At 43.6% G+C, this 17,604-nt stretch overlaps 1 protein-coding gene across 2 annotated transcripts; it reads left to right on the forward strand.

Annotated features, from left to right (window-relative positions):
- Positions 1-200: 200 nt before the first annotated feature.
- Positions 201-17,400, forward strand: mink1 (misshapen-like kinase 1). 2 transcript variants are annotated; one of them, XM_088398167.1, is made up of 31 exons: positions 201-1,366; positions 3,489-3,554; positions 3,910-4,092; positions 4,165-4,275; positions 4,404-4,494; positions 4,670-4,800; positions 4,883-4,937; positions 5,677-5,755; positions 6,192-6,367; positions 6,461-6,530; positions 6,619-6,829; positions 7,283-7,390; positions 7,897-7,983; positions 8,510-8,686; positions 8,768-8,938; positions 9,127-9,393; positions 9,494-9,573; positions 9,788-9,891; positions 9,965-10,056; positions 10,536-10,687; positions 10,762-10,879; positions 11,324-11,440; positions 11,605-11,716; positions 11,816-11,965; positions 12,276-12,419; positions 12,502-12,636; positions 12,740-12,840; positions 12,929-13,078; positions 13,142-13,301; positions 13,376-13,515; positions 13,956-17,400. In XM_088398167.1, the coding sequence occupies exons 1-31, from the start codon at positions 1,310-1,312 to the stop codon at positions 14,037-14,039; spliced, it is 3,879 nt and encodes a 1,292-aa protein (XP_088254293.1). In that variant the 5' UTR covers positions 201-1,309; the 3' UTR covers positions 14,040-17,400. The 2 variants fall into 2 exon arrangements, with proteins under 2 accessions (XP_088254293.1, XP_088254294.1); XM_088398168.1 differs by lacking the exon at positions 7,897-7,983.
- Positions 17,401-17,604: the final 204 nt, after the last annotated feature.

A 17,604-nucleotide genomic window follows, 5' to 3' on the forward strand; every position in this document is an offset into this window, starting at 1 on the left:
CCGGGTGGCGGGAGGTCCATCACCAATATGTAAAAACATTTTTGCAAATTTAGAGTGATGTGCTGTGAATATAAAATATAAAAAAAAGATAAACGCATCCAACCGCAGAAAAACATGAGCATCGTTATGACGTCACACGCATTGCTTTCGTTTGTCCCTGATAACATGCCGTAGCCACCCACAGAGACTTGAGGAGTTTGAGTGCGCAGCCAATCGTCGACGCAAACCAGCAAACGCTCAGTCTGTACTGCACATAGCGAGGCTTGGAGTGGGAGGGGGCGCTTGGAAGCAAAACATGGCGAAATAACAAGTTTGCTCGTCAGACGCCGTTTTCAGGCTGGGCGCGATATACCGCAGTGTTGGATTTACAACTCCCGAGTGCTCCAATCTGGATGGTGGACACGGACGCGACGCGCAACTTTAAAGAGTCGAGGGCCCGGTTTAGATTAAGTGTTGCGGGGTTTAGTCCAGAACACACCGCCCGCCTGACTGTGTTTTTCCGGAAAGGTTGGCATCGCTGGGCGCGACTGTCAACATAGAAAATGACAGAAGAAGCAAAGTTTATTGCAGACGAGACTGTTTAGCCTGCTGTTTTAGCCGCATTAGCTAACCAGTCAAAGATCATTTGATTGCGCCCACCTGTCTCTTCGCAACGTTGAATTTGGGATTATTTCGGAAGTTTAACAACCGCGGACCTATTCGAAAGACTCTTGCAACAATATCTTCTGGCGTAGTTACTTAAAATATTAGTGCCAGTTTGATAGGCGGTTCTGGTGCGGTACTGAAGGAACGGGCGCCATCACGTTGCGTTCGCTTGAAAAAAAAAACATTGCGTATTTTGGCTTTTTTTTTCCTTTTTACTCCGTTAATACATTGTTGCCATTTTTCGGAATGCCTTCCATGACACCGCAGCTGGCTTGTTATTCAAAATCGAAGACATCTTGTTGAAATGAACGCAGCAAGGTGTTCAACAGTGGAGGTGCACTGCTTGGAAAAGCTGCCAGTTCGTCGAAGGGCGCCTGTGGCCGAATTAGAGTAAAAGTTTGTATAAATAAATGATATCTTTTAAATCGGTCGTGCTATTATTTCATTCCTCAAGACGAGATTTGGAGAGTTGACGCGACCAAACCAGCTGCGAGCTCGAAACTGCGATGTGTTTACTCATCTGAGTGCTGCAACAATTTTCGCAAATTGGACTGTCTATTGCGGCCATTTAAGATCACCAACGGTGCCACCTTCACACCCTCAAAGTGCTCCTTGTGAAAAATCTGGCTAACTTGATAAGCTAACGTTGCAAGTTTGGCCAGCCATGTCTGAAAACGCCCCCACGCGAAGCCTGGATGACATCGACCTGGCAGCTCTGAGGGTGAGTACACAAGTATTGAACTGTTGGTGCTAGAAGAGTCCTGCAAATCCTTGTTTGGTTTGGCTTCGTATTTCCTCACATTCTGGCTAAGGAAGGTACCAAATCTAGGACAGCTAGTTTGATGCAACTTGTCTTCCATGTCTGAATGGACTCCTGTGGTTAGTTAGGAAGAAGCAGTAAGGGTTTGGAGAGGACTGGAGCAGGATTTTGAAAATAGTCTTTGACCCACATTATGGTGCAACCATGTTGTTATACAAGCATGCTTTTATTTCGAAGGCTTGAGTTTTCAGCCCAACAGGATGCATGTGATGCCCAAGTGTTGCCTGCCCAAAAGTGTTTGGCAGACTGGACCAGGAATGTCATTGTCTCCTCAAAAGGAAAAAAAATGTCATCAACTTGACTTGAATCACATTAACAATGGCTAAAACCATCTGAAGTTGTGCATCCCTTAGTATTGTCAGGACCAACTACTTAAACCCTCTGGCCACCCCTGTGAGGTGTTGGAAAAATTACTGGCTACGCCCCTGAATATCCCAAAGTGATCAGCAATGCTTTTTTTTTTTTTTTCATGATTCTGGCAAGCACCCTTGTAACTCTCACCAGCAGAGAGCCATTGGATTTAACGCTTCCCTGCATTTTTGCAGCCATTGCCCACAATTTGTTTTGCAGTGTCTGTGCTTCCGGCGCTGCTCCTTGAGCAGAACTGTACCCCTCCTCTTCTATCACTCCGTTCCTCTCATCCTACTCTCTGTGCTGGACGTGGGTGACTGGCGCCTTTGCCTTTGTCCACCCACTCAATCATTACATTATTTTCCTCTATTCCTCTATGTGTCTCACTCCTGTACCTACTATGATTCCTCTTGTTTAGTCTACATTGTACCTACCATATTTTCATCAGTCAGGAATGTTTGTTTGAGTTATATCCTGCTATCTATCAAAGTATGTGTACTATTTTTTTTGTTTCCTGTCTCAAAGGAATTTCACCCTGTGTTGTTGGAGGCAGAAACCCCGTCATTGGAAACAGATGAAAGCAGGACGGGTCATGCTTTACATTCTAAAACCCTCAGCAGCAGTCTCACCCACACATCTTAACGCCATATTGAAATAGCATGGAGGCGAATGTGCTTGTCACTTTTCCTCCATTTCCCTCGGGAAGGAGTTGGGCATTGAATTGAGAGCAACATAGTCATTAGTGGCACTGAAATTTGCGGTCAGCAACTTTAAGTGCACAAATCAAGGAAATCATAAGTGGCCATGTTCTATGTTAGCATCCGTATTTGTGCTGTCACTATGTTCGTATATGTGCTGGCACTGCTGTACTCTATTTAAAGCTCGTGTGAATATTTTTTTTTTTTGGTCGGTGGGTGGCAAGAAAATTGAGATCAGGCGATTTGAATGCAAATTAAATGCACTGTGAATTTCAAGACACGCATTTCAAATTATTTGACCAAGTGCTAATGCTGAAGAGTTATTTTTTTTCTCCTCAAATGAAGTTTTTACAGAGAAAGAACTATTTACTTTAGATTTAGAAGTGAACCTCAGCCTGTTAGAGGAGAGATACTTTACCTATTAAAGAAAAGGTGACTAGCAACAAATGGAGCAACGTTTTCTTATTGGAGACAATTTGAAATGGCTCATTTTCAGGAATAGGCAAATCACAAAACATGCCCTTGGTTGTTTAATTTCACACTCAATGGTTAGGCAAGCGCTCTAGAGACCCAACCATTTGTTTACAAGCAATTATAAATCCAATTTTGCACAATAATGCCATGTTTAATAAAACAGGCATTCTAAAATTGAATGCAAAGTAATCAATAGAATTGTACAGGTTTTAGTTTGTGACTTGGATGGTTCAATCACATTTTTGTGTGTTTGCTGATTTGTGCTCACACTAGTGAAGCCATTTTGAAGTTTTTTTATATATCTGTGTTGAATAAAATTACATCTCAACAACACATCCAGTCAATGATAAATGACTGTGATTATATAAGTATGTTATGGTGATGAATATTAAATACATTTAATCCAATGGTTACTGCTGAGAATTTTGCACCGATGGAAAATGTATGTGTGTGTCTGTTTCTTGATGTTTTTTAAACATTGTGAATGTGCATATCCGCAGGATCCTGCTGGAATCTTTGAGCTGGTTGAGGTGGTCGGCAATGGGACATATGGGCAAGTATACAAGGTGAGATGTGATGTTAAAAAAATATTATTAGCACGAGTACAATAAACCAAGTGAGGTTAACTATAAAGTAGCACAGTGTAAGAAAAAAGGTGTTTGCTACGTGATGAAGACTTTAGAAACCAATTCCCCATTCTTGCTCCCATCCTGCATCAATATTTGCGATAAAGTTTCTTGTATTCTGGCTCTGTAAAATGTCAGCCCTCATTGTGAAATGGAAAATTGCCTTTGGCATTAAGCTACTATGCCTGCTGATAAAGCGCAATTACTTCTACGGTGATTTATTTGCCATGACTTGGGCTGAAAAAAAATGCCATGTTTGATGTTTAGTATCGTCTTATCGTGTTGTTCAAATCAGGGCCGCCATGTTAAGACGGGCCAGCTCGCGGCCATCAAGGTGATGGATGTTACGGAGGAGGAAGAGGAGGAGATCAAAGCTGAAATCAACATGCTGAAAAAATACAGTCACCATCGCAACATAGCCACGTATTACGGTGCCTTCGTCAAGAAGAGTCCACCAGGACACGATGACCAGCTTTGGGTCCGTTGTTTATGACTTGCACAGCCGTGCCATCGGGGGGCTCGCTAAAAAAAGATTTGTATACATTTGCAGTTGGTGATGGAGTTCTGCGGCGCCGGCTCGGTGACCGACTTGGTGAAAAACACAAAGGGCAGCTCTCTGAAGGAGGACTGGATCGCGTACATCTGCAGAGAAATCCTAAGGGTGAGAAACAGACGTGGGAATCAGAGACTGACTTTGACACCATTCAGCGTTAGGAAGTGTTTTTTTTTTTTTTCCCCGTTCCAGACTTTAACTGATATTTTGTGCTCTTCCTATTTGTTCGTGTCCAGGGCCTTTCCCACCTGCACACCCATAAAGTCATCCATAGAGACATCAAGGGCCAGAATGTTCTTCTCACAGAGAATGCAGAGGTCAAACTCGGTATGCTTGAAAGTGCTTGCCAAATTATGCATAAAGGATTTAATTTAGAAAAAGGGGGGGGGGGACTAATGTGGTATTTTCTAAAAATGTCTGGCGCTTTAGGCAGCTGAACAAAAAGAACACCGCTTAATAGTTTGTAACCGAACTGGGGAAATTCCTCACCCTTTGTGTCCAGTTGATTTTGGAGTCAGCGCTCAGTTAGACAGAACCGTGGGCCGTAGAAACACCTTCATCGGTACGCCTTACTGGATGGCGCCGGAGGTCATCGCCTGCGACGAGAACCCCGACTCCACCTACGACTACAGGGTAACAACAGCTGTGTAGTATGTGCGCGCTTGTGTTGACGACTTGAAGGCCAGGCTCAAGTGTCATCTTGGTTCTTTTCCAGAGCGACATCTGGTCCTTGGGAATCACCGCCATCGAAATGGCCGAAGGAGCGCCGCGTAAGTCAAAGTGAATTCTTTAATGGGCTAGCAGCCGCGCTTTACTGACATGATGGAGTCGCGGGGAGCTCAGTTGTCTCTCCCTCCATGAATGAGTCTTGCTCCGGCAGTTTTGTCGGTCTTCAGATGGACAGCTGACTCACTGTAATCAAGCGAGTGAAGTCGTGAGCTGGCACGCCACGCCGCCTGTGGAGGCTGATTGCACAGATCTCTCCTCTCCGCTCTGCTTTGCGGGAAGAGCTTTCCTGGGCATTTAATCACAGATCTGGTTAAAACGGTTCATGTCCAACAGTCTTCACAGCGAGACTGATGGACCTCGCTTGTCTAATTTTCAGGAGGTCGTGCTTGATAGGATTTGAGCACAAACGTCAAAGCTGTGTACATTTTTTTTCCTCCACAGCTAGCCTGGATAGCCTGGATACTGTACTGTGAAACTTAAAAGCTTACCAGTCAGGTTTAGCGAGCTACCTACCTACGCCGGGAACAACATGACTCACGTTGCTTGCTCTTGCATTCAGTATAACAATGAGCCCGAGGCATTGGGAAAGATTGGATAACACCAGCTGTGCCCATGTTGTAGGACACAAAGAATCTTTGCGTTTATTATTCTCAAGCCACTTTGTGCCGGAAAATGTGAAAAATCATGATTAGCCTCCTCTTCATTTTCCATGGTAATTGATGAGGTTTTTGGGATTATATAATTGTACATGCTAACACGGGTTTGATTTGGTCTCTGTAGCACTGTGTGACATGCATCCAATGAGAGCCCTCTTCCTGATTCCCCGGAATCCCCCTCCTAAACTTAAATCCAAAAAGTGGTGAGTTAAATGCTCTCGGTTACCATTTTGACAAATCTGCATATTGTACCTGACACCAGGAAGAATTAAAAAAAAGTTTTCCAGCAGTATTCAGTATCTGGGGCAATGATAGTATACGAAAGATAGGTAATGGAAAATACTGATGTGTTACTAAGAGCATAGTTCATTGTACGTTATGTAATAATTTGGCAAGCGTCATATGAAATTGCGAAATATTTCATTTCTTCCTGCTAATTAATCAACACGGTGGAATGTTTCTGCCCACCCCAAAAAATATTGACATTCTGCATGGTCTAAATTGACCTGAATTATTAAGCAAGTACCTCTCCAAAAGTAACAAAATAACAAGATTGACTATGCTCGATGATTGGTGAATTAGAAGATAGCCGGCTGGCAATGAATCCCAATCTCTTAGCACTCTTCCCATTTCTCTCAGGTCCAAGAAATTTATTGACTTTATCGAGGCCTGCCTCGTGAAGACGTATCCCAGTCGACCATCCACAGAGCAGCTGCTCAAGCACTCCTTCATCAGGGACCAGCCTACCGAGCGCCAGGTCCGGATTCAACTCAAAGACCACATTGACCGGACGCGCAAAAAAAGGGGAGAGAAAGGTCAGTAGAGGAACAACTGAGAATCATTGAGCTGACCTGACTCTGATATTGACAATCTTGCATCCTTGACCTTTATTCTGATCGTCATCATAGAGGAGACGGAGTACGAGTACAGCGGCAGTGATGAAGATGATGAGAATCGAAGCGATGACAGAGAGTCCAGGTATTCCTTGATATCTACAATGTTCAAGCCTGCTGTGCAATAACAAAAGTCCGCTTGTCTCATTCCCATTTCCCTACTTGATCGCCAGCTCAATCCTCAACGTGCCCGGAGAGTCCACCCTCCGTCGGGACTTCCAGCGTCTCCAACAAGAGAACAAGGAGCGGTCGGAGGCTCACAAGAGACAGCAGGCCCAATTGGCTGCTCAGCGCCGGGACCCTGAGGAGCACAAGAGGCAATTGCTGCACGACAGACAGAAACGCATTGAGGAGCAAAAAGAGCAGCGGCGACGGCTGGAAGAGGTAGCTCACCGCATTTTGACCATCGCTGAAATGGATGCCCTAAATCTTCACTTCGCTGACTGCCACTTACAGCAATTGACCACATTGTAAATGAACACATTATGATTTCTGGTAAAAACCAACGCAGTGGGGTTGAGCCTTTCTGTGTTCAACTGCCAACAACAAACAATTTGGCGGCATTTCATTTCCCTCCAGTCAAAAATAAATCATTTTTTAGCTTTCTAAGATGACAAATGCACTAGATGGCCTTTTGTGTGCATCTGCATGTGTGTATTTGACAGAATGACTCTGTCTCTATTCTGTTTTCCATTCCCTTTAGTTCTTTCCCTAACTCTGTGCAAAATATGTGGGTGGTTCCACTCATAAGACGGCAATCCATAATCAATTCTCTTGTGCAAACGTTACCCCTATGCTCATTTCTCTTTTTCCTGTCCCCCCCTCTCTCTGTCTCAGCAACAGAGAAAGGAGCGAGAGATGGTGAGGCAGCAAGAAAAAGGTCCCCATCGGAGACTTGACGATATGAGACGAGAGGAAGATAGAAGGCTGGCCGAAAGAGAGCAGGTAACCAACCACAGGGGACAACCGCCACAGCCAGCCAATAGAGGCCAAGTGTGGGCGTGTCGTGCAGCAACACTCTGCGAGTGGTGAAATTCCATGAGTAGGTTGCCATAGCAGCAAGGGTTCAAAATAGTGTATTTATTCAGGGATGAGTTCTGTGGGTGAGCTCTCTGTGTGTCGGTCTCTTCTTTTTTTTTTTTTCCTATTTCCTGTCTCCCATCTGAAATTGTCTGGTGTCAAATCACAATCACAAGCCCGTCATGCTTATGTTCTGTAAGTGTGACTAATATCAATCAGTCTTTTGCTACTATCAAGTTTTCTCAGCATTGATCAAATCTTGTTTGATTTCCCAAACGGCATTTTGTGTTCAAATTGTTGAATGGTTCCTGTTGTTTAGCGTATGCTTACATAACTGTTCTATGATTGCGTCCTCTCCCCCTCCTCTCATATTTGCCTTCTCCTTTTGCACCTTTTATTCCTGTCCTCCCTTCTCCCTCGCCTCTCCTCAGGAGTTTATAAGACATAAGTTAGAAGAAGAGCAACGGCAGCTCGAAATCCTCCAGCAGCAGCTGCTTCAGGAGCAGGCATTGCTTATGGTAAATCGCCATGATTGGCTTCTCATATTTGGATTCAAGTAGACGACACACTCACTGGACACCTTATTCAGTTCACAGCGCTATTTTTTGATGTACGTGCTGCATAAGACATTTGACTTTTAATCTTAGGTTATCTCTGCAGCAAGCAAGAAGGCCGTTCTGCAGATTGTTAAAATATCTATCTCAAATGCCTTCAGACTGACTATACAGTAAATGCGAGTATGCTTGGCAAGTGACTCATGGTTGAATTTATTTTCATCCTTTCGAAATGACCGTCAAACGTTTCAGTGACGCACGCAGCTTATAACTCACAATTTAAAAAAAAAAACAAAAAAAACATTGACTGACTTGCAGTTGCTCCACGTGAAATGTGAAGCCAAAGAAACTTCTTTTGTCAGCTAGTTGAAGAGGCGTAAAAGTCACCCGTGGGTAGCTAAAAATGTGAAACCTCTGCCAGTCAATGCAATCAGTGCAATGCAATCACTCTCGTCTCAGCATGCTGACCGCAGTGTGTTTATTTGCTCAGGAGTACAAACGTAAGCAGCTGGAGGAGCAGCGTCAGTCAGAGCGGCTGCAGAGGCAGCTTCAACAGGAGCATGCTTACTTAGTGTCGCTGCAGCAACAGCAACAGGAAAGAAAGCCCCAACTCTACCACTACAACAAAAACTTGGAGCCCAATAATAAACCCACATGGGCCCGTGAGGTACAGCCATTCCAAACTACATGTGCCCGAAACCTGCTGTCGACCGCTGCTCTCATCCTTCGCTCTCATTCTTGGCACCAGGTGGAGGAGCGAAGCAAGCTCAACAGACAGGGCTCTCCGAAAATCTGTACCACCGTCTCTGACACGGCCATCCAGTCACGCTCGGACTCAATCGGCCCGTCTGGAGCGGCCCAGTCTGCTCAGACGCCCCCGATGCAGAGGCCCGTTGAACCTCAAGGAGGGCAGGGCAAGGTTGGTGATAGCGATTGTTTGTTAAGACGAGAGCTTTCTTCATCTATCTGAAACTACTTTACACTTCATCTGCTGCCTTTTAACGCCAACCTTTTCCTTCTTCCCCTCACATCTTCGGCCTTTTAACTGGGATTGCGCTCTTTTCTGGGCCTACTCCATCATCCTGTGCTCCTCCTGCCACCCAAAAGTTGCAGATGGCTCACTTGGTCCCACTAAAGCCTTACGCCGCCCCTGTCCCACGCTCCCAGTCTCTCTGCGACCAGCCTACTAAGACCATGTCCGCATTCCCTACCCAGGACCCCTCCCTCGCCCCCACGCCCCGACCCATCCACTCCAGAGAGCTAGTCCGTCAGAACTCAGACCCTACGTCTGAGACCCCCGCGCCACTGATGCACCAAATCAGAGAGGATCATGGGCCCTGGATCCGCTTGCCAGATGTGGAACTCCCACCCAAGGTCAGATGGATTGACTGCAGTGGACTCTGGACTAACAATGAAGACTGTAATTCAGTGTGATATAGTATCTTGCAAAATTCTGATGAATTTCAATCCTCAGATTCCCCAGAGAACAGCATCAATTGCAACAGCTCTCAACACCAACCTGACTTCTGGCATCAGGCATCCAGTGAGAGCCAGGTAGCAAAATATTCAAAATTTTAGCATTTTAAAGAGATACAAAAAAGAAAGACGTTCACTTTTGTTTCGCCACTTTTATACCCCGTGTTGTCATCCGATCATCTATTTGGAGTTCTTGACTATGTCTCATCATTCATGCATTAAAAAAAAAAAAAATAGAATTTCTTTTGCGAGATTTTATGGATGTGTGAGACTAATGGTTTCATCTGCGCAGTAATCCGGATCTCAGCCGAAACGATCGCTGGGAGAGAGGCGATAATATTGGCATCATATCTGATCTGCCACAGACGGGCTCGTTGGAAAGGCATCGCATCCTCAGTGAGTCCTTCTCTCCCCCAAGACCATCTGTACTTCCTCAAGTGGGAACTATTTGACCCACTGTCATTTTCAGGTTCCTCCAAGATGGAGTCGCCCATTCTATCCCAGGATAGTCGTCACAAGCCGGGGGAGTCTCGCACCTCTTCTCGCCCAGGGCGTCCTGCTGTAAGTCAGACCATGGCGCCCGCTAACTTTAACGTTGTTTTGGTGTCAGCAAAATACTTCTTCAATTTTGTCATTAAAAAAAAATTGCGCTGAATATTAACACTTAATCGGTCATTTTCTCCTAACCTAAACGTTCCTTTTTGACTTGTTCCCCATCATGCTGTACCTCTTCCCTAAATCCGTGTTGACAATTGTAGAGTTACAAGAGAGCTATAGGAGAGGTTAGTAGCGAGTGTGTACGCATGTTCTGTCTTTTCATTCATCTTCATTCACTAGTTGCAAAAGCCCGAGTTGCATGTTTGGTCACACATAAAGGATTTTTTTTCTTTTTTTGTGTTGGATTATTGTTATGCTGAACGTTTGAAATTAAAGACCTTGAACATCATCATAAAATATCATCAGGGGATCTTCATTTTTTTGTTATCACGTGCAGTCATCCGTTATTTCTGCATACAAATGAATTGTGATATACATTGCAGGATCACGGTCTCTTTGCTAAAGAGCGTGCTGAAGAACAACCCAGGCCTCCAGTCAAGGCCAATGATTACTCCTCCTCCTCAGAGAGTAGTGAGAGTAGTGAGGAGAGCGAAAACGGAGAAGGAGCTGAAGAGGATGAAAGTCCATCTGATCGGTAATAATGTCATTACATAGGCGGCGGGGAAAATGGAGCCGGAAAAAAATGAGTGAACCCTCTTTTGATTTCAGCCACAGGGACGCAGACACGGATTCGGTCAACACCATGGTGGTTCATGAAGATGAGGGCGAGGAGGCAGAAGGAGAGCAAGCTGGAGGTTATGGAGATCAGACCATGTTGGTACAAAGGGTGAGGTCATTTTGGATGTGTAATGAAGCTGGAAATGCAAAGTGAGCTAGATAAAATAGACCATGGGATTCACATCAAACGCAAGACATGTTTGATGACGTGGACTGTTTGATGTAAATGTAAAACGGGGTAGACAGAAACCATGGCAGCATTTAACAACCTTTTTGCGTGTCGTTAGACCACAGAATTAAAACGCCAAGCTACCTCATGTCGCTGCTCCACTATAAATAATTCAGAATAATATACCAAAAAGTATCGAGAAAAAAATAGCACAAACACAAATGAAAATGATCATTTAGAACAATAGGTGCTTGGTGTACATGAAAAATGGGAGCACATACAAATGTATAGCTTTGTGCACAATATTATGTAATTCCACATTTGTTATGTATAAAAAATTGATGTGTGTATTTTATTTATTTATTTATTTTTTGTATCTGAAAGACCCCTGAGAAGCGGAGCCACAATGGCTACACTAACTTACCAGATGTGGTACAGCCCTCCCACTCCCCCACTGATTCCGCCACTCACTCCTCCCCTGGGAAGGACTCTGTGTATGATGTAAGAGGGACGCCAAGTATTTATTTATCTGCGTTATCTTTCTACTTCACATAGAACGTGTGATTTAACAACACCAAGTTTGGTGATTAGAGCTATTTTGATTTTAGGTTTATCAATACAAACGTTATGTAAATTGTGCTTCTCCATCCTTTCTTCCCCACCAGTATCAGTCCAGATGTTTGGTCAAGGCACCTGGCAAGTCCTCCTTCACCACCTTTGTGGATCTTGGAATGTACCAGACACCGGGAGGTACCGGGGATAACATTTCTGTTACAAGTGAGTCAGAAGGTTTTATATTGCGCTACCATCGAAGTGATTTATTATTGGAACGTTATTTGCCAAGGACTTAATCAAATCCTCCTCATCGTGTTATAGGCTCAAGGTTTGAACAGCTGAAGATGGAGGTCAGGAAGGGTTCCATGGTGAACGTGAATCCCACCAACACACGCCCCCCTACTGACACACCTGAGATTCGAAAGTACAAGAAGAGGTTCAACTCTGAGATCCTGTGTGCGGCGCTTTGGGGTGAGGAGGATACCCCAAACACTGATAATGCCGTTATGGATTATTCAGAAGAGAAAATCTTGTGGAAATCGTTGCTCAGAAAGACTCCATGAGACATTAAAGGGCATCCGCTTGTATTATCAAAGAATTTTTATTCAAATATATTCAAGCTCCTTTGACCTTTTCCTAAAAAGCTGTTCAGCATAAGTAGCATCTTTCCCGGCGACACCTGATTAAGCGATCTCATGTTCTGATACACTATCTGCAAATGGTGATAAATGGCAATCCAAAGATTTTTTTGATAGTAACTGAACATAATGTGTCTCTGGAGGTGTGAACCTGTTGGTGGGGACAGAGAATGGTTTGAAGTTGCTGGACCGCAGTGGACAGGGCAAAGTTTATCCACTCATCAACTCGCGCCGGTTCCAGCAGATGGATGTTTTGGAGGGCCTCAATCTGCTCATCACCATTTCAGGTCTGTATCGCTGCTCATGGAATTTAGTTGTGACCAGTTAGTCAAGTCAGTCAACAGTCCAACTCTTACTGTTCCTCTGAAGGCAAGAAAAACAAGGTGCGTGTCTACTACCTGGCCTGGCTGAGGAATAAGATCCTCCACAATGACCCCGAAGTAGAGAAGAAGCAAGGCTGGACCACTGTGGGCGAGATGGAGGGCTGCGTGCACTACAAAGTTGGTGAGTGGCAGACTTATTATTGCTTGTGACAAATGCGCTTGGCCGGCTGAATTATTGATAGAAAGTACGCCATATCACGTGTCCTCGTGATTGTCCCTTCTAGTGAAATACGAGAGGATAAAGTTCCTTGTGATTGCTTTGAAGAATGCCGTGGAAGTGTATGCTTGGGCGCCCAAGCCTTATCACAAATTCATGGCCTTCAAGGTAGTACGAGCAAGTCGCTCAAGTATTCAAGATGATCTTTTTGTCTTGTGTATTTACTTCCGGCAAACCGCCTTCTCCCCTTAACCAGTCCTTTGCAGACCTGCCACACAGGCCAGTCCTTGTGGACCTGACAGTGGAGGAGGGTCAGAGGTTAAAGGTCATCTACGGCTCCTGTGCCGGCTTCCACGCCATCGACGTGGACTCCGGAAACAACTATGACATTTACATCCCCGTCCATGTAAGTTGTGCAGTGTTTTGAGATGCGCCGGGCCGGGAGATTTGACTTTGGTCCCCCAAACAGATCCAGAGCCACGTGACGCCACACGCCATCGTGTTCCTTCCCAGTTCCGACGGCATGGAGATGCTTCTGTGCTACGAGGATGAGGGCGTCTATGTCAACACGTATGGTCGCATCATCAAGGATGTGGTCCTGCAGTGGGGCGAAATGCCGACATCTGTCGGTACGGGATCGAAATGGACTCACCAGCCGGAATCCGACGAGTTCTTAACTCTGTGTTGCCATTTTTGTTTGCAGCTCACATCTGCTCCAATCAGATCATGGGCTGGGGAGAGAAAGCCATTGAGATTCGCTCAGTGGAGACTGGCCACTTGGATGGCGTCTTCATGCACAAGAGAGCTCAGAGGCTTAAGTTCCTGTGTGAGAGGAACGACAAGGCAAGAAAAAAAAATGTGGTGGGATGTAACAACATACAAACATTTGTTACTGCAGATAAAAAAAAAAAAATCAGCTGTGTAATTTAAATTTGTTGTGAGTCTTTCACATTAGTGAAGCTATGGGGGTGCATTTTAACAGGATATCCGCTAGAGGGCGTGCAACTGATTGTCCAATTCAAACCATTCTGTTACGTCTAAGTATGCAAGTTAATAAAAGTGAGTTTAGAAAGACTAAAAACAAAAAGGGAATATGGGAAACTGCATTTATATTTTGCATTTTACCAAGTTATAAGCAAAGGCAAAAAACTGACTTCACTGATGAAGTCTTTTTCAATGTGGCTTTGTTACGCAAGCATCCGTACTTGTACTTGAGAATGAAGTGCGAGTGACAACACCAACAAAAGCTTTCCTTCACTCCTTTTCTCTCTGCGTGTCCTCAGGTGTTCTTTGCCTCAGTGCGGTCGGGAGGCAGCAGCCAGGTGTACTTCATGACCTTGAACAGAAACTGCATCATGAACTGGTGAAGGATGAGCAGCTTCGCTCTGGGCGGAGCCAGCAGGATCTAGAAATGGAAGCGCATCTGACATTCTCTTACACACACAGGCGAGCATGCTCATTCGCATTCGTTTTTATATACACGTACGCACGCAGACACACTGATAACTCACGGATAAAAAAAAAAAAATACCGCACGTGCGCTCTGATAAAAAATTCTCAAAAGCAGTCTTTAAATTTTTTCAGATCAGCTCAATGGCCTCAATAATAATAATTTCTCACTGTACCCATTACAAAAAGTCACTGATGTTTATAGCATTTATTTGTACTGTTTTGATTCTTGTCCTGACTTCCCTTAATTGGTGGAGTATCGGCAACTGCTTAGTTCCTCATTGTGAAGTACTGTACTGTAAATTCCCGGATGGCTCGCCAGGTGCAGAAGGCGTTATTTACCAACACTGTATGTTCAAGTTGAGCTGTAAATAGCACAAATCATCTGCTGGTCTCTTCCGGTTTAGCCGTCATTGGTTGCGCGGCCGACTCAGAGGATGCCGGCACACCCATCTGCTGTGGCTTAAGGCTCCCAAATTTCATAGAGGCTTAAAAGGAAAATTTGGGCCAGCTCATCCAACGTTCAAGCAAATCTGGCATTCCCGCTTTTGCGCGTGTCTCAGTCATTGCAGCTTAGCGCTCGTTCGCTTCGAAAAGTTATCATAACTGAGCAGTACTCTGCGGCAGACAGTACTGTGAAATGTCTTTTGTTGCTTATTTTGTTTCTTTTCTTCAGCCGAGGCAAACAAATCAGCCTGGTCAAACTTGTACCTACCATTTTTCAGAGATTTACAACAAATTTGATATTTATCTGTAGTGATTTTGAATTACTGGTATTCTTGATTTTGCTCTACTGTAATTATATTTCAGTGTTGTGCAGCCATTGTTTGAGGAGAGTGTGTTAGCGTATGTGGCTGATTGTGTTAAAAGGGGCGCAGCGGGCTCTTCTACTCTAAAATTCTCAAGTCGTCGCGTGGGTCTGTTATGAGCCGCAGTGCGCCGCGGCTAATATTTGTTCTGAGCTGATAGAAAGCCGACATTTTAGCGTTAGAACCGAGAATGGATTTCTTTGTGTGCATGGCTGAAGGTCATGATACTGTATACACTGCTACATGGGGGCTAATGAATACAAGCCAAAGGAAGTGATCTTGCTAAGTTGAGAAGACTCTTTAACCCCCAAGATAACGAAAACGGTCTTCTCCATTATGCGTACGGTGACACTGGTTTGCAATAGAAATACTGCAGGAGCCTTTGACAGCAGGGATTTGTTAGCGGCGGAAGGATGGCGTTGTCGCGCTATGGCACATTGTGTGCTCACGAGATGTTGATGTATCGTCAAGCCAAAAGTGATAGATATACAAATATATATATATCAATGTACAATAGCTCGAGCGGAAACTCGAGTGTGCATGTAAGCCATTGAAGTATAATAGTGTATCAAAGTTGTTTTCCCCTTTTTTTTTGAAGATTGTGTTTCTTAATTATAGTTGTGTGCCATGGCCTACATTTCACATTGGTTTGTTACCATGTGTGATTTCTGCGGTTATTTTACCAACCTGCCATGTTTACAGTTTAAGCAGTGCCTTGGAGTTGGGACGACAATGATAGAAGCTATTATACAGTAGGTTGGGTTTAAGCCTCGCCCCCAAGTCGCTTATTAATCGCGGAGCAAGAGGTGTAATTTCGACCCTCGTATTATTGATTGTTATCTGCCCCTTAAAGTGCACTTAAATTGTTGATATGCGTATTGACATGCACATAAACGAGACTATTCAATGAGTATTAATTCAGACATCGGCAATAACGAAGAGTTAAATGTCCAGCCGTGTAAGGCTAAGATTTTGGGGAAAAGTTCAGACGCGAGTGGGAACCGGCAAAGCGAAAAGCCATACTTGTGAATTTTGTCTAGTGACGTCCGCTCGTAAATTGTCGCAGCAAATATGAAGTCGGCGCTTTACTCTTCAATGTTGCTAATGTAACGTAGTCATGGGAAAAGTAGCCTGACTATATTTAGAGAAGTCTATTTTATAACAATAAAAATGTATTATGTAAAATTAGTCTGAGACATTACAGTGAATGTACTTCTATCTAAGAGATTTGTATTTCTATAAAAAATGTGTGCCGCTCTATTAGTCAAAGCACAATGTGTAACGGTCTATTTTCTCAGTTGGTCGTCAGGTAGGAGACAAGCGAGTCATCACGTGTTTCAATGTTTTGCTGGATCCATCTGCTAATATGCTCAGGCGGTGACGGGACTTTGAGTGCATAGACATGGCCGGGTCACTTGAAGGCTTTTGGTTTTGAAGTTGAATGAAATGTGAGCGGGAAAAATCCAGTTTTTGATTTAGTTTCATTCCCGAATGAAAGCACTGTTGCGTAACGTATCTGCTACAATGCACAAACAATCGCAGGTGACACTTTTCATATCAAGCACACAAAAGATGCACTACAAAAGAAATCCAGGCTCTTAAGTTCTTCCATTGTGGTCCAGAGACTTTTGTGGGCAGAATTTAAGTCACTTTTTTTTTTTTTTTTTTAAACAAACTAACAATTAGTGCATTTGTAACAGATTTTTTTTTCTCATAGGTCCTCATCAGATTTCAATGCAAAGTTGGTTTACAGTTTCATTTGATTATTTAAAGTGAAACCTGAATGTTTTCAATAATTTATTTCCCAAAGAAGACATCTAACTTCGTTTTGATCATTCTATTGAAAGTATGATATATATTCTTAAGATTTTCATTTATTGCTTCAGTGATACTGGTTGGTCATGTTGCTTCAGTTTCATTCCAAGAGCCTCCAAAACCTCACATCGCAGGGTGACATTGAGAAGGTCGGAGATGCACTAAAGTGTGTGAGGAAAAAGCAATACAAGCATTTGATTGATTCATCCCAGTTTGGCTTCAGTTCATTTTGGCAGCCAAAACGTTGGCTGCTTGGTGAGTCACTCTCTCATTTTACCTTTTGGTTTGCTTTACAGGGCTTTTTTTTTGGGTGATACTGGCTTTTCTGTGTTAGCTTTTCACAATCAGTAACTGTGATGCTCAATCTTGAACGAAATCCCACAATTGCCTTTATGAATTAAACATAATAGAGAAGTGGATGAAGGCATCGACTGTACAGGAGCTTGTGAAGCAAATCAATAACAGTACAGCCCAAAAACTCGAGACTTTTGAACAATAGACTCAATGTTTAGTTTTTTTTTAATTTCGGTAAACATTGCAGTGTTTTAGTTTGCAGGTGTTTCTTATTTGTGAGAAGAGTGTATTTCATAAGCTCTTTAAAACTTTAAAAAGATTGTGTTCATGTCTGATACAGAATAAAAATCTCTTCATCTCACATTTGTCTTATTTTATTGAACTGTACTCTTTACGGAAATGTATTTGGTTTGTCCTGCTTTTGATTCACTCAATCTGCAATTCCCAACCAGGTCCAGGTCTTCAATATCAATTAATTGCTTTCATCATTCGTTTACTGCAATTAATGAATCTTTGTTCATCTATGGCAGCAACTAACTGTGACAGACAAATAATTGTTTGTTCT

This window comes from Syngnathus floridae, chromosome 15 (genome assembly GCF_059516105.1).
Source record: "Syngnathus floridae isolate MCC-2025c chromosome 15, RoL_Sflo_1.0, whole genome shotgun sequence".
Lineage (NCBI taxonomy): Eukaryota > Metazoa > Chordata > Actinopteri > Syngnathiformes > Syngnathidae > Syngnathus > Syngnathus floridae.

Excerpts from the sequence above, each read along its gene's own strand:
- mink1 (XM_088398167.1), top strand. The coding sequence starts at position 1,310 with ATGTCTGAAAACGCCCCCACGCGAAGCCTGGATGACATCGACCTGGCA. Across the intron at positions 1,367-3,488 it reads TCGACCTGGCAGCTCTGAGG|GATCCTGCTGGAATCTTTGA; the intron begins GTGAGTACACAA and ends GCATATCCGCAG. Across the intron at positions 4,276-4,403 it reads TCTGCAGAGAAATCCTAAGG|GGCCTTTCCCACCTGCACAC; the intron begins GTGAGAAACAGA and ends GTTCGTGTCCAG.